General features: G+C 31.9%; 1 protein-coding gene across 1 annotated transcript; it reads right to left on the bottom strand.

Moving 5' to 3' along the window:
- Window positions 1-11029: 11029 nt before the first annotated feature.
- Window positions 11030-13467, bottom strand: LOC124834108 (DELLA protein 1-like). Its single transcript, XM_047308719.2, has one exon. It carries the CDS (start codon window positions 13161-13163, stop codon window positions 11385-11387), a length of 1779 nt encoding a protein of 592 aa, XP_047164675.1. The 5' UTR covers window positions 13164-13467; the 3' UTR covers window positions 11030-11384.
- Window positions 13468-18175: the final 4708 nt, after the last annotated feature.

Genomic DNA, 18175 nt, shown 5'->3' with positions numbered 1-18175 from the left:
TATTATGATAAATAAAATAATTTAAATTCAACATCGTATAAAATAATTAACTTTAATAATTAAAGATTAATTTTGTAAGAAAAAAGTAATATAAATCTGTTAAACTTTTAATTTAATTTATTAATATTATTAATTTGATATATAAAACATAATAAATAAATATATCTAAATACACTTTATTACATAATTAAAATAATTAATAAGATAAATTTAACATTTTGTTAATATATATTTTATATTGGAATAGTAAATAATGGAAATAAAATATTAAAATAATAAATAGTATAAAATTTATTTATTTATATCTTGTTACATTTTACAATGAAATATAGTCTTTTATTTATTAGATTTTACAGTAATTTTATATTTTAATTTTAGTTTTAGTTCACATTTTCAAAATTTTATTATATAAATTATTATATAAATATATGAATATGCAGCTAAGATTATTCTATTATATTAATCAAATTTAATGTAAACTTATAACTTCCACTTTTTCCTCAGTTTCCTTTATTTAAAAAATGCTTATATTTTCATTCTCTTACTTTTGATTTATTTTGTTTTTTACTTCCTTAAATTCACTCTCTAATCCACACATCCATCGAGATTTTGAATTAAAAATAACATTAATCTTTTATATAAGTTTAATTCAAACTTCATTAATATTGATTTTTTTTGGATAATCCTTTAAAAGACTAGTGAAAGTGAACTCTACATGTGATTTTCAAGTAATCTACAGTGCATAAGTTATATGAGGAAATTGAAAAATAAAAAAGAGTTTAGAAAGAAGATACCTTAGTAAGTGGGAGATGGTCCTGTTCCTAAGTGACTGTTCTTTAGACTTCAACACAGTGCATTTATTATGAAAACAACTATTCTACGACACACATGGAGGGTATAAAAACCTAGTCTCCACAATAACTTATTACCAAACAACTTTTTCCTTTGATATTATTGTTTCAATCTCAAACGTTAATTCAACTGAAAATACCACCATCCACTACCACACAATTCTTTTCAATTTCTTTTTCCGTCCAAAATAGTTCACTTTCACAGATACATTAACTCACTTTAGTTCAACAGAAAAGGGTTCAAAACCCTAAATGTAAATTCCACGCAATTATAACTCCAAAAACATCTTCTTGCTGATCTTATGATTTAATTTAAAATGGTATTTGCTGATTTTGTTGTGCTGAAAACTACTAAATGAATTTGAAGAGAAAAAGAAAAATGTTTAGTTGAGAAGAATAAAAGGGAAAGCTAATATTAAATTAACGATGATTGTGATAAAAGGTAAGAAACAGCAAAGGTTCGTAGAATATGGAATATAGAATAATTTAAAAAAAAAAAGTACAAAATGGGCATCCAAAGGATAGAAGGTCAAATCAAGAATTTGAAATGGAAGGGTCAGCTTTTGACACTTTTATATCAAACTATATCTTTTAAACTATTCTTAATTCGTGGGATTCCTCGATGCAGATATCGTAACCCATAGCCAACGCTAATTTCATATTCTATTCACCATCAGCTCAAATGCAACCATCACCAAAATATTTTAATATATTACTTTCTTTTCATTCCTATTCATACCATACAAATCAACCAAAAAAATACGACAAAAATTTATTATTGAATAAGAGATGTAATTATCTGTTATATTATTTTTCAAAATATGTATTTTTATAATTTCAAATAATTATATTCCTATTTTAGCTAGTAACACACATTTACCTATTTATCTAACTATAACCACATATTGTATAATTGACAAAAGTCGATATGTAATTCTTTTATTCATTCGTATACCATTTTTCAAATGTCAATTTAAATAGACTAGCATTTATATGATTTTACGTTTAATAATTATAAATTTTGTTTTTTAATAAATATTTTGAAATGTACATTTTATTTATAGAACATTATTAAGTATAAGCTTAAAATTTGCATAGTATAATGTAAATTTTTATTATTTAAACTTAGTCAGGAGTAAAACGTTAAAAGAATAAAAATAAAAAATTTAAATTAGATAACTTTTTTAAGTTGTTAGTTATTTAAATTAAAGTTAATAAAGATTCAATGTTAGAATTTAACTCCTTCAAGACCAAATTCTAACTTAAAACAAATTCATGCTATCATGTAAATATTGTGGAGAGTGTGCAGTGTTTGAAAAAAAATTAAATGCATTATAAAACAATTCAAAGAAAAAACATCTTCACATTGAAATAATTAAGTGCAAAAACAATAAATCCATAAAAACATTTCTTTACATTTATATGTTTATATACAGTAAAAATAATCAAATTTATTTCAAATATCTTAAATTGGTATATTTTTAAATTTTTACTTTTATATTTCATCTAAAATATAACTTCTTAAATAAATTTTTATATTCTTTCTATTTTCAAAAGTTAAATTAAAAAAGTTTTATATTTTGCTATATTTCTAAACTTCTATTTTCATATTTTTTTCTAAATAAAACATTTTTAATAAATTTTAATAATTTTTATATTTTTTTTTGCATGTGAAGTTTGAATCTTCTATAAACAATATTTGGACTTATCATTTTTATTATTTCTAAGATTTGATATTACATCTATAAATGCTCAACACAAATATTATAACTCAATATTGTACACCTTCTAGTACAATTGTTAGCAAAATTGTAAATTAATGACACACAACTATCCAAGCCCTCTATACATCTAATAAAATTAATGAATTGTGGTGGTGACTATAAAAATGACTTTTTTATAGTGTTTTTCTATTGTTTTTTTCTTCATATTGATCCATGTAAGATTTTGATGAATATTTATTTGAGAACCAACAATCATATATCAACACATTATTGTTTGTACGAACATATAAATGTAAACAATATAACATTCATTATGATTGAGCAATATTTTCATGGCTTTGACTCCTAATGTTCAATAAAAACATGTACCAAAAAATCATATTTTTCTCATCAATTAATTTATCCTTAGATTTTTTTTCACCTACTACATTATTTTCTCCAATAAGATCATGATCATCCTTATGAAATCACAAAGCAAACCACACAAAGAAAACTAATAATTATTTTTTTTTATAATACAACATAATAACAAGTTATATTATCAAACTCACATGTTTCATGTTCGTTTATAACATCCACACATAACACACGTTAGTCAACGCATTACCAACTTAATTGTGTATCTAATATGTCAAAACCTACAAATATCACTTGTGACATCTATGAGTATCACACTTATGCTTCTTTAAATCCATGACATTAAACACTTGAAGACTCTACATGTTACACCACCATTCTCTTCAACACTTAACCAAAGATAAAAAATATTATTCATTCTTGTAATAAGTTAAACTTTTATTACTTACTTTACACATTTATCTTTTGCATCACAAACCAAGTTATAGAAATACCCACTAACTATCATCATCCTATTCAGATTATAGGCTACCGTTATACCCAAAATTGTAACTTATAGACAAGTATAGGCTACGATTTTATCAAAAATCATAGCCTATACTTGTTTTTTTTACCAAGGCTTTTAGGCTATGGTTATCTATCTTACTCTCCTTGATTTTTATTTTTAAATTTTTTTATTAGTTGTATAGGTTACAATTTTATCTAAAATTATAACTTATATATGTCTTTTTTTAATCCTGAAAAATATTATAGGCTACGGTTATATATAAAACTGTAGCCTATACCAATATTTGTAAATAGTTTTATACTACAGTTATCTGATAGAACCGTAGTATATACTTGATTATATCTTTTTTACTTGATTAAAGTTGTCAATCATAATCTATAATTATATGTTTTTTACTATGTCTTATTATACTATAATTCAACAACCGTAATATAAGAGTGAAAAGAACCGTAATTATATCTCTCCGTTACAGTAGTGTGTGAGTCTACTATAAATTAAAATAAAGATAATTTATATACAAGTATTTCCAAATTTAATAAATTCACATCTATATAATGTACACATTTATGTTATTTAATCACGTTATATTTATAAAAGTTATACTACATTGTCTAATAAAACTTGAAATTCAAATACATTTAAAATTGTAGGACAATAATTATAAAAAAAATAATATTAAAGTAATACTGTTTGAAAGAAAAAAATTGCTCAAAGATAAATATTTAAATGGGTAACCAAATTAAGATTTAAAAATAAAACTTTTTTTAAGTATAAGAATTTTATTGGACTGAAATAAAAATGTATAATTTATAAAAGTGAAGGAAAAAGAAGATGTAATATTATTGGGGTTTGGTTTGTTGAGTCGTAAAAAAAGAAGATTAATTGGATGATGGAAAAGTTATGTGGGTGGGGGAAGAGGTGTATGAGCTTGACAATTGGCCATGAAAGCAAAAGGCTTAAGTTCTTGTTTGCTTTTTGATATATTATTGATTTAAAAGAGAAGCTTTTTGAGTGGAACAGAGGAGAATATGAGTGATTTACTGGTACTCATAGGAAAAGGGGAAAACTAAGAAGTGGTTGGTTGGAAAAGGGTGTTGTGCACTTGAAAGTGGGGGATGCAAAAAAACCTTTTTCATGGTTGGAGGGCCCTCATGTTTTTTTCCAGGGTAGAAAAAACTAGTGCTGGATGATGAAACTGAACCCCTAGTCCATTTCAATAACCCTACACCATAAAATTTGTTTTCTTTGATTGTGACCCTAAGGTCAATATTGCTTTGCTTACCTTCTATTATTCTGCTTTTCACTTAACAACACCATTAATTATATCATTAATCATCATTTTACTTTCTTCCTCTTATAATCTTTATCCACCACCACCACTCTTAACATACACCTCTGCTACCTACATAACTCTATGGACCACATCCATTCATACTTATCTTCAAAACATCCTACAAATTAACATCGATTCACCAATACATATATAATTCACATCACGTGATGACTATTTTTCTTTTAATATTTTACTCTCTACTTTGATTCTAACAGGAGCAAGACTAATAATTATCAAACACGTAAGTTAGTATCGAATATTTTTTTCCCATGAAGATATTTAGTTGTATTTTAAACCAATCGAGGTGGTAAGGATAAATTAAACTGTAGATAGATTTAATAGAAGGAAATAAGAAAAGATGATCGGTTTTTAAGGATTTAGATGCGTGGTCAAAATGTAATGAGAGGAGAAACATAAATTGAGTTTGGTACAAGTACTTTGAATTGAAGATTTAGAGAATAAAATCTTGCGTTGCTTGTTCGTGTAAGCAATAATTTTGACAAGGAAATGTTTTTGTTGATATGATTATTAAGGGCATCCACCGGTGCTTTTATTCTGGCTTAGCTTAGAATGGGAAAGGGAGTTGAAACCAACCTCGAATGTAGTTGACAAAGATTGCATTGTATCATTAATGTTGATTGGGATGCATGCTCTCCTTTAATATAGTTTTTTCCCTTTACTAGGTTGTTAGTTTCTATATATCCCCATAAACACAAGTACAATTATCGCATAGAACCAATAAAGGGTACTCATTATAAGCCACTCCCTCCTACATATAGTACCATTTAGAGGAACAAAACAAATCATATAAAAAGAACAATCATTTTTTATGCAAACCTACTAAACACACACTACATCATACTTTTCTTTCTAGTTTTAACACATTCCTCAAGGCACGAGTTTCAAATATTCCAACATTGCTCTTAAGTTCAAATAATTCACCCCTTTTGCATAATATTATCATTCTCTTTGACAATGTTTGTAGTTAACGTAAAGTCTTCGTGGCATTAAACGTTTCGTTAAATATGTTTATCGAAACAGAGTGTTAGAATTTGCAAGAAACGAAAGTTGTGGAGGAAATAGAATAGAAGTTTGGTTTAAACTTTAAAGGTTTATTAGATTAGGTGTCCTCTAGCTAGATGTAAAAGTTAAGTGTGATTAAATAATATAGGCTATAGGATAAACATCGACCAACCTTCCCTCTTCTTAATGTCAATCACTATCAATACCCTTGCTTCATGGCAACAACCCTCACTTCTCTTACACACAAATTAAATGATGATGATAGAGATAAGAAAAAATAGCTAAAGAAGATGTGCCATAATCAAATTATGAGAGTGTAGGTGGTATGTTCTTTCAATCTTTCATAAACCAAACATTTTTTTTTTTTTTACTTTTACAAAAGCTACAACAACGACATCTTGGAGTGGTGTTCAAATCTCTCGTTTCATTGAACCACCACCATCAGCTTAGTTCTGCATAATACTAATAATTATCTCGCAAAAAAAGTAGTTACGTCATAAACCCACGCTCGTCAACTTTCATATGTATTAAAATCTCATTAACATAACCCAAAATTCAAGGAAATTAGGTATACACCACTTCAACTAATTATGCATCAGTTGCGTCGCCAAAACTTTGAAGTTTTTCATGGCGAGTGAATTTGGCAAATGTTTAAAAAGCAAAATTTTGTATTACTGTAACAAATTGCGATTGCTTGTTACATTAAATTATTAGCGTCGATGTTTAACTTTTGTCTCGGACTGTACCTTTTTCACACAAAGGTAAATTGAGGATGTCAATTTGCAATGAATGGTACCTACTGTTCGCTATCATAGTGTGCCCTGCACTTTGGTAATTTTTCTTACACTTTCTTTCAATTCTAGCAAATATATATTTTGCAATATGAAATGGATCCTTCTTGTGATTTTATTATATTGATACTAATTATAATAATATATACTTCTAAAATATTATCAGCCACTCCCTCAATGCTTTGTTTGTCATAATCAAATTGTGGTTAGGCTTCTGTTGGGTCAAACTATTTTCTAGGTATAAATTATTTTTTTTTTAAAAAAATCAAGTTCTTCACTGTTAAAATTTCAAACTTTTATTTTGGTTTAACAGAACTTTTATGAAATCATGTCAACGCACGATTTCCTTGCATAAAAGCTTACGTCCTTGTTAAGTTTTTATGTAAGCCAAATTTATTATTAAATCAGCTAATTGACTAATAAGTCAATTTGAAAAAACTTAACACAATATAAACAATAAGATATGAGAAGTAAAATAACTAATGTAAGGAACAAATAGTATGGTTACTCTATATACGAGTTGCACATATGATTTCTTCTAAGATTTTATATGTCTTATATGACCTTTTACGATTATTCTATAATAAATATCTAAAGAGACCATAGATTTTGTACTAGTCGAATATATCTGACTGATTACGCGAGATAACTCTTTTAGTACTAAAAGTTATATGATCACTATATATATTATAAAAATGTTACGTAAATATCAATAAAATGATTGCTTACATTTTACTTAAATAAACTTATATATAAACTAAAATACTTTTTAAATAGTCTAAATGATGAAATTTTATTAACTAAATATATACATATTTAGAAGAAGTCTTATTTCGTGAAAAAGGAAAAAAAAAACTTTCTCTATCTTGAGCATAATACAAATTAGGTTACATTCTCGAGTAAGATAACGTTATCCATTCAAATTATAATTAAATTTAAGAACTTAAGTCTTATATTACTATAAAGAGCACATACATCTTAATTAATAGGAAGATTAGAAGGTCATGGAGCACTGTTTCTCATAAAGCTCTAACCAATTTTGGTAACATGTGTTTAAATTTTTTAAGATGATAGTTAATGATATTTAATATATGTGTCATATGTAATGATGGTGAATAATTATAAAGAAGCGATGATCCAATAAAACTTAAATTAGATCATAACAAGGCACTTATAATTAGAATAAATCCTATAATTTTAGATTGAAAATAGATTTTTGAGATATTTATATTATATGCGTTTTAGCTTGGAGTTACCCAAAACCAGACTTCATCTTCAACCCAATCGTGACCTACCATATTAAGCTGATAGTGATTTGAGTGAACAAATAAAGCTATATTAAAGTGGAAATCTTTTGGCTGTGCTTATGCATGGAAGATGCATAGTGTAATAATTTAGCATGAGGAAATGAAATGAAATAAAAAGTTGTAAATTGTTGGAAGAACAATTCTGTAAGAATAATCCTAGAAATATTTATTTATTTATATATATATTTTTCCGAAATATCCCTTAATTATGGGATGGCCCCTACGATGTGGTTTAGCATGTGATCCTGCGCCACCTAGCGTTGACACCTTTTTGCAAAATGAGGTGGTAGGAATCTGAGAAGGGATAACCAATACAAAGAATATGGGGACCAAATCTTCACAAAATATTGGGATGGTTTATATGCATAAATGTATAATCATAAATCATGGTTTTCCTTTCTACAAAATTTACTTGCAAGATTTAATAATAATGAAATTTAAAATAAATTACTTAAAAACTATCATGAACTTTAATCTAAAATTTTATAATAATAAAAATTAGATTTTTTTTTTCCAAATTCTTAATGAGAAGTTAATGTGTAATATATCTTACAACTTTAGAGACGAGAAAGATGAGAAAAATAAAGTATTATATTAATGTTGTAAAGTTAAGAAGTTGGTTCCCATGGGAAACAGTTTTAAAAGAAAAAAAATATCTATAGACCGAATAACAGCAATTCTTTTTCAACGAGTTACTTTTACATAAGTTGATCTCAATCTTCGAAAAGTTAATCATGCACCATAGCAATGATTAAATAGATGTTCATGTACCACATGCTAACCACACTTTAATCGTTTCTTTTTCTTTTGGTAAACTCAAACATGTTGTTTAAATAATAATAAGATGATGAAGAATAAACTAAACAGAAAGCGAAGCAATTGTGAATCAAAGCGACACATCATATTAGGCTCTAGCAAGAATCAGAATAAATCAAACTGGTACATTCAAGAAATTATTTATTTACAGCTATCCAAAAATATCTTTTCCTTATGTCAAATTTCAATTATCTTCCACTGTTATTTCGAGCATTTCTTTCTATTTGATTGAGATTATTCTTGAATAGCGTTGATGATCGATTTAACTCATCGGTTGTTAGTTAGTTTTCTTTATCTTTTACGAAACTCAATTTTATAATAATTTATTCATAATTAACATTAGTTTTTCCAATTGATTTTCCACTTCAACATCAGGAACTACTTTAGTATTTTTATTATTATTTTTCTACATAAATTTTAATATTTGATTACTTAGGCTTCTTATCTCGTTATTATCATCATTTTTCTTTAATTTTGTCAACTATTTTAAATGTTCTTAATTTGATTTTTTTTTTCAAAAGAACTAATGAAATCCTTCTCATTAATTTTATGGTGATAAAGTTACATTTATTGCTCCCGATAAACTGTGTCATTGTTGTAACACCATTGTCATCAATTTGACGGAATAATTGATTATACTAATTTTTATAAAAAAATTAAACGAAATTGAGAGTATTTAAAGTAGAATGAGATAAAATTAAAATAAAATCATCACAATACTAGGATAAAAAAAAGTCCATTTAACTTAAAATTAATAAAGAATTAAAATATTTATTGCAGGTACTCACCATTGGAGACTGAGAACTGAACTGAGTACCATAAAAGAGTTTATAAGTGATCACTAGAGTCTCTGTCCATTGAGAACATTTGACATTCTCAAAATTTTATACATTTTTATATAGATTTTGACAATATGTACCAATGTATATGGTGAAAGTTGCAATCCATTTTACAAACATTATACTCTGAAAAAGAACAATAAACTTTCATATGAAATTGGTTACCTTTGCAAATGGATTTTTCATGTGTAAAAAGTTGTATTTAAAAACGTATCTCTACCCAATTTTTCTATCATTCACAAAAGTATGAATAAAAGTTTTCTAAACAACATTTGTTTTCGTTGAATGATAGCATGCATAATAATCTATTGCCGTGAGTTTATCATAAGAAATGGGAAAACCAGAACGAAGGTGGAAGGTTTTCATGTTCTTATTGAAAAACAAACAAGAAGATTTTCAACACATCCTACACAACATAAAACTTAGTATGACCACTAAGTCACTTCTAATTACATGAAATGGATAAATATTTTTAATGGACAAAATTCAAATAAATGACACAAGTTTCTGGCGTCAGAGAAAATGGAAGTCATTGTAATAAATATAAGATAAGTATATAAAAAATACGAACATTTTACATACGAAACATCTTTCTAGAGAAATTACATTTGATCGGGACAATATTAGGCAGATCTCTGATTTGAAGGTGATGGTTAAGTAATAATTGGAGGTTGAATGTTGTGTACTAAATATGTTTCCATTAGTATCGATCCACATGTTTAACATGGTTATTAAATATGACTAAATATGTCTTGACTTGTGTGGTGTGGATGAATACCAATCTAAGAGTTTAACCTCATCTTGAAACATGATAATGGATAATAACAAGTATGAAATGGAGTAAAAATGAACAAGTTGACGGAAGAGATAGTTGAGAAGGAAAAATGAATAAAGTGTGATAATTTAACATTACCTCCGTTACTTTTAATGAAAGCATTTGATCTGGGTAATCATTTGACTCACCAGTTAAGTAAAACCTTGTTTCCAGATTCAATGGATGTCAATTCCCTTCTCCTTTTCTGGTTGGCAGAAAGTTTTTTCTGAAAATCTTTGAATCATATGATCTTATCATGTGCTCAACAAGGAAAAATCAAAAGAAAAATTATTTCTCTTCTAAATTAAATGTTCCAAGGAATAGTCCGTCACATCCCTTTCGTTTTCAGAATAACATCAGTTTCATCTCTCATTACCAAAAATAATCACATTCATAAAACTTATTTTAAGAAATTAAAATCACAAAAACATCCAAATACTAGAAAGAATTTTATTAATGAGAAGAAAAAAGTTGTTAAAATAAGTTGACATAAATAAAATTACATATTTTTTAAAAACCCAAACAACAAAAGCTAAGACAGTAAATTTCCTTACCAGATTCACTTCCTCTAAAAAGCACTGGACTCACTGAACGAGTTACTATTATAATAAATTAATCTCACACATAGCAACATAAAAATTTAAAAACCAAGAAAAACACATCCAATTTAAGAAGAATTAAACAAATTATATAATAGTAATAATAATAATAATATAATAATAATAATATAGAGAAAGGAAAATCAAAACACTAAAAGAGAAACGGTAATTAGGAGTACAATTACAAATTACAGTCTTTCTTTTTTTATCTTTTCTTTTAGCTTTTTTTTTCCTCTCACTTTATTTATCCTCCTTCTGCCTCGCTGCCTGACTCGGTCACTGACTCACTCCACTCCAACAAGTTCAATCAAACCATTTTTACCGATTTACCGCGATCATCGTCGTCGTCGTCATCCACGATCCAATTAATCTACAGTGTACAGTCCAGCTGGTTAACTCGGGTAACCCAGCGAGTGAACCCACTAGGACTCGGGCGCGGGAAGCTTCCAAGCGGAGGTGGCGATGAGTGGCCTAGTGTGCCAACCAAGCATGAGGCAGCCGTTATTCTCCTCCACTCTGTACCCATCACCGCCTGCGAATAGAGCCAGCAACATACTAGCTTGCTTAAACGCGTTAGACCCGAGATGAACCGGGTCGAACCCGGCCGAACCCATTCTTCCCCTCCACTGACTCAGAGTCTCGTGACGCTCCACGCGCTCCACGCCTTCATACGCCACCACGTTGCATATCTGTTTCCCAAGGTACAACTCCGACATCAACAGATCCTGATTCGGCGAACCCAACCCGTTGGAGGAGGAAGAACCCTCCAGCGAGTCAAAGAGACTCGAGTAGTAATGCAAGGCTTCAGTGAACCGGTCCAAGAAAACCGGTCCGTTGTGGTTCGCTTCTTGCTCCACGATGGTTACGATTTTGGGGTTGAGCTTTTTCACTGTGTCCATGACCTTGTCGACGGATCCGGGTCGGGCCAGCATGCGATGGAGCTCGAAGACGGAGTTGACAGCCACGGCTTCTCCGGGACGGATCTCTAGCATGTTTGGGTCGAGATCTGCAAGGCTGCTGCAGACGAATCCGCGGAATTCGAACTGGACGCCGATGGTGTGGGCTAACTGGGCCAACTTCCAGCCCACTTGCTGCAGCGCGTCAGTGTTGTCGGGCTGCGGGGGCCCGATTCCGGTTAGGCGGAAAGTTGGGGGACCGCCAGGGCGCAATGCGAGGGCCTGCATGAGGGCGGGCCACTGCATCCCCTGTTTGAGGCCGAAATCGATGACGTGGACTCTCCCAGCGGTGGTGAAGGCCTCGAGAATGGCCTGGTTGGCGGTGAAGTGTGCGAACTTCAGATAGGGGCAGGACTCGTAGAAGTGCATGTGGAGAAGGTCGGAGAAGGAGGAATCGAGGGTTTCCTCCGGGAAGATGCCGTAGATTCGACGCGCCAGGGCCTGGGCGAAGTACGACGCCACTTTCCTCATGGCGCCGGCTTGAGACGAAGCCAGTATGCCAACGTGCTTTACCAGTGCGTCCGCCAGCTTCAGATTCTCCTGCTGGACGGCCTCCGCGCACGCCATGAGAGTGTGGACCAAACGCACGCCGGCTTCCTGCGAGTCAACGAGGACTACAGGGCGCGTGGGCTCCGAAGCGGACTCTGAGGATTCAATTGGGGAAGCCTTGAGGCGCTTGTTGCTGGTCGTTTCGATTTCTTCCACGGCTTTGGTGCCAGTGGTGGTGGTTGTGGCAGTGGTGGTGTGAACAGTGGGGTTGTTGTTTGTGGTGTTTTGAGGAGGGTATGCGGCTATTCCAGGAATGGCTCTGAGGTCATATTCGGAGTCGTCGTTGAAAACGCGTGAGTTGGAGGTGAGGACGGAGGAAGAGTGGGAGGGGTTTTCGATCAAGAAGGAGGAGGGATCGAGGATGGTGTTGGTGGGTTCGGGGTTGAGTTCGGCCAACATGCTCTGGACCCATGAATGGAGATCCGTAGGGTCGTAGTGAACGGTGTCGGAAGCGAGGTGGGAAATTCCCTCTTCCTGGGCACTCCCCATGACCATCTCCAACTGCTCAAGCTTCTGTGCGACGTCTGCCATGTCGGAAGCACGAACCTTGTAGCCCAACGCCGCGAGCAACTCATCCATCCCTCCTCCCTGCTGGTGGCGGTCTTCCTCCCACATCTTGGCCTTGCCGTTGGGCATTGAGGAGCACTCACCCTTGACAGCTCCTCCGGCGCAGTTGTCTCGGAAATTCCTCTTCATGAGGAAGTGGGGGGAAGGGTGATAGGAAAAATTGAAGGAATGGGGATGGGAGTGGGAGTGGAATTGGAATTGGAATTAGGATCGGTGATTTGGAAATGGAATGGGGTCATAGGAAAAGGGGGCTGAGGAGCTTGAAGTGAGAGAGGTGGAAAGGGAGAGAGAGAAGGGTGGAAATTGGGAAAGATAAGGGAGAATGGAAGCCATAATAATGGAATGAATTGTTTTTTTATTTTTGATTTTGATTTTGATTGATATTGAGAAAAAGTTTAGATGGTGAGTGTGATATTTGGGAGTGGTTTAATTTAGTTGAAGTGGGGGTGTGTGCGTTTTGGTATTTAGAGGAAGGGAAAGAAATAGGTAAAAGGCATCAAAGAGCCGTGGCAGCACCGCAATGCCAAGAAAGATGCCCATGATAGTGTACAGCTCGTGCATACCCCAGACACCATACACTAGAAAATCAGGTGCCCGTACGCTTCATCGATTGAGAGCCTTGGGGACCGAGAATCATCCTGGGCTCCACCTTTCTACCTTCCTCCTTCACGCGCCCAGTAATAACTCACGGATCAAACTATTTACCCAAATCATTCCATCTTCTCATCATCTATCACATACTAATCCACCATTTTTTTACTTTCATAAATCTAATGACATTATTCCACCTTTAGCATTTATTCACCCATCCTAAACTATCCTCTTCCTTCACCTAGCCTTTCTATTTTAGTATCATACCTCCTTTACTTTAATAAAGTTTTTTTCTCTTTACTCACACTTCCTCCTCTCTTATTTTCCAAACTGAATATATCTATCAAAACCCTCCTACCAAATTTGACGAATCATAATTCTGAAATCCCTGCATATATTGCCATATATAAATATCTTCTTAAGATCAAATAATGCAAGAATAGGAACTGCTTCTTTTTATTTCAACCCTCCACTCTCGTATTTAAATAATAAAAACTAAATAAAAAAAGAGGAAAAAGCAAGGGTGGTATTTGTGTGTGGAGTGGCCTATGGGAAGTATGTGTGGTCGGCTTCCGTATGTTCCAGTTGGGAATAACTTCTCACGACGCACATGAAGGAGAGATCAAGGGGACAGGTCAACTTTGGTCTCCACGCGCCACGGTTCCACGCCAAACAACACTGAACCAGAGACCACACTGGGCCACGTGCCCAGTTTCCGTAGGCGCGTGTTTCCACGGCACACGTGAGCGACGATGAAGGTGAGAACAGATGAGTTGCATCTCGGGCCCACTGAAAGAGGGTCTGTGCTGAGAGAAGATCAACGAGGACGGGGATTCAGACGTCAACATCGATTTTAGGACCATCCAACGTGGGACCCACCGTCCAAAAACAAAGCATTACTCCTACTTCTTCTTCTCTCTCTTTCTCCCTCTGCCGAGAGAAACGGGATGCCAGCTAAGCAAGTCCCTTGTAACAGTGATATCATCTTCCTTTTTTTGTAAGCTAAAATCTTAACAAAATCATTTTAATCATAGGCCTTTTTTTTTTTTTAATTAAATTCACAAATCGTTATAGTTTTACATACTTTGGCGAAAATATGTAATATAGAGTTAAAAAAGTGGAAGAAAAAGGCATAAAAAACTGGTCAAAATTCATGCATATATTAATGTGAAGAAGGTCCTTCTGGATGAAACGGCGTTGCTGCGGTCCCGTTTGACTAAACTATGAAAAGGGCGCGTCCTCATCATTCCGACGGTGACGTTAGGAGACGAACACGAACTGGAACGGCTTTCTCTTTTTGATTTTCTTTGGCTTAGTGGTTTTACATGAGCTCAAAACTCGGTTGAAACAGTTGTTAAAAAAAATGATAATAATAATAATAATAATAATAATAATAATAATAATGCATATGGAGAAATTAATAATGAAAAATGAAAATGTGATAATTGGGAAGAGAAAGATGGAAAGGAAAGGGGGAGGGGAGGGGGGAGAAGGGGCAGTGACAGGTGGTGTGGTCAGTGATATATGAAAGGGGAGAGGCCATGGCCATGTGATTCTGCCACGTTTCCCAGATTCTCTTGTCCCCGTGGTCCCTCTTCCTGCACCACCACCACCACCCTCACTCACTCTCTTTACATTTTTAAACCATCCCTTCCAATTAATCTCCATCATCGTTTTTTCCGGAATTAACCTTAACCCTAAGTACCACCATCTTATCCAAAACAATCTTCAATATAATGTACATACATACATTTGACAGTTGAGATCTGTTATCATTAAACTCCCCTTGTACAATCCGCTTCCAATCACTCTCATCCACTGTTCATAATTAAACCATTTTTTAATCCCTTTCATCACAATTTCACAGATATCATTTTCTTTTTTTCTATTTTTCATCACTCAGCTCTTTCCTCAATTAAAAATATTTATATTTAATTATTGATAAAACTCCAAGGTCTACTCAACGTATAATCATTTTAATTTCTTTTTCTCCAAAGTACTGAAGGTCTACTTTACTGAATAATAACCCCTTCCGGAGGAACTAAAGTCAATGTAAAGTTATACTACTATTCACTGTAATTGAATAAGATGTTTGGTTGAGTTTGGTCAACGGTACACTTTTTACTTGGTTTTTGTAACAGGGAATTAACCAGTTTTAGCGCTTTAAATCGAATAAAATTACTCATCAAATTTTCTATTTCTTGCTATTTCTATATTTATTTAATACTTAAAACTTAAAATACCGACTTCGTTCGTGTCTGTGGCTGTTAAAAATAGATTCCGACCAAATATTTTATACTATAAATTTTCATATTTAATTTTTCCTTAAAAAGATAAATAAATAAATAAATTATATTTCCCATTATTACAAAGAAAGATAAACAGTTGTCTTTATGAAGCAGATGAGAGGACAATACAGTTAGTTAGTACAATAAAAATTTAGAATATCATATATCTTATAAATCACAAATACAGTTAGTTAGTACAATATTATTTCTATTTCTTTTCTTAAATATTGTTATAGTCAATATACATGGAGACATATGAGTACTTCATATGTTTTTTCTGTTTTTCTCATTATCCCTCTTATCCTAATGTTTAGGCATTATGTTCATATAAATATTTCTTGTTTATTATATAGATTCACTGTATTTATTGGTAAAAATACTTCTTTGATATTATTAAGAATAATTTAAATGTCGTAATAACAACGAGTAAAAAAACACATTTAGGCGGTGTTATCTTTATGATAATAAAAAAATAACAAAATTATTATTTTTATTATTATGAAATCAAAAAATATAATATTAATGCTTTTATTTTATTTTATAGACAGTTTTGACAGTTATTTAAAAAGTAAAATTCACAAAATATTTTTTAATTTAAAAATATTTATTTAAAGAATAAAATATAAAAAACAAATGTAGGAAAAAAAAGAATTCACCTATTATATATATATAAGTGTAGATGTGATATTTTAGTTGCATTAATGCTACGTGAATAGAGTACCTCAATTCTAAAACTATATCATAATCGAGAAATACCTTTGTCACTTAATTTACTAATACTGGTTCACACGAATTTTGATCAATCGAGAGTAAAATGTTTTTAAATACCACGGGATCACGCACAAAAATAATAAATATAAACATTTTGTTGTACAAAATTACATTGTTTTTCGAGCCATACGAGCTTTTTATATATTTTTTTCATGTACAACGGAATCCACATCATTAAGGTTGACTAATACCCTTCACATTAATCCTCCAATAAAAAGTAAACTATTCTCAAGTATCACACACGGAGATATTAATATCGTCAGAGTCTTTACCACGAACATTAATTATCAAATTGCATAATTGTTTTAATTTTTTTCAAATTGTATAATCATATTTACATTACCAGCTTAACTGATACTGGTTAAAACTTGTTGGAATAATAGAAGATGAAAAGAAAGTAAAAAGTATGGTAAAATATTGGTCCCTATGTGAGAGTTAGAAAGAGCCCCCTAGCGAGAATGAAGTAATGGAAATTGAGGGAAACCCTCTGAGATGGTTAAAGGAGTACGCGTGATAATATTGAAAGGTTGTCCCCCACTCCCAAAAAAAAGTGAGAAACATTGCATTGTATAGTTTCTTTAATGCAGAGAAGAGAATTGAAAGTTTGTGGCGTTTTGTTTGCATAGTTTTTCTGCTCCCATTTTCTTTCTAAGTTATGAAACACGCACATTGTGTAGAAATCAAACTCGACAGCCCCACGCGAAAGCCGTAAATGCGAATGCCTTATCCTGTTTGTGTTTGTGTTTGTGTTGCGGCATCGTGGCATGGCAAGTGGACCTTCATTTTTCCATCATCACAAAACTCGTGAGGGATTGCCGACACAGTCAACGCTCCAGTCTTCACACATTTCTTCATTTCTTCATACGTTTCTATAATCACCAATATCTCTCTCTCTCTCTCTTATCAAACCTTCTATCATCAAACTGTTAAACCAGATACCTTTTCTGGTAAGGATTTTAGTAGTATGTTTGTGTTAATGTGGTGTGACAGGTAGATGCAGGAGCACCCTAGCCAATTAACTCGGAAATTAATGTTCTATTAATATTACTATTACGCTATTAATTGTTTCTGCTGACCACATCCAAGCAAAACGAATCAAACTTAATGGTTTTAGGTTTTCCAAGTACGGCTGCCTTTAAAATGGCGCTGCCTATTATATATACTGCACCGTACACTCCTGGAACAATGCAATTTCCTTTTTTCTTTTATTTCTTATTTTTTTTATTTCTTTTAATAATTTATACAGTATACACACTTTTTTTAAGAGATATAAAATACTGTCACTGTTATTAAGTGAAACACTGATGCGGTCAACGCTTCTAAAATTATTGGCTTTAACACGTTTTTTCCTAAAATTTTTAAATCATAGCTTTAATTGTTAAACAGTTTGTTTTTTTTCGTTTGTTAATTTTTTCATCGGATATAGTTGATCATATAGGGATTTGGTGAATTGTCATATCATACACTGGTTTGATTATGTAATATTTATAT

This window comes from Vigna umbellata, chromosome 5, assembly GCF_029865625.1.
Source record: "Vigna umbellata cultivar VRB3 chromosome 5, Vumbellata_1.0, whole genome shotgun sequence".
Taxonomy (NCBI): domain Eukaryota; kingdom Viridiplantae; phylum Streptophyta; class Magnoliopsida; order Fabales; family Fabaceae; genus Vigna; species Vigna umbellata.
This window is presented reverse-complemented; position numbering and strand designations above follow the sequence as displayed.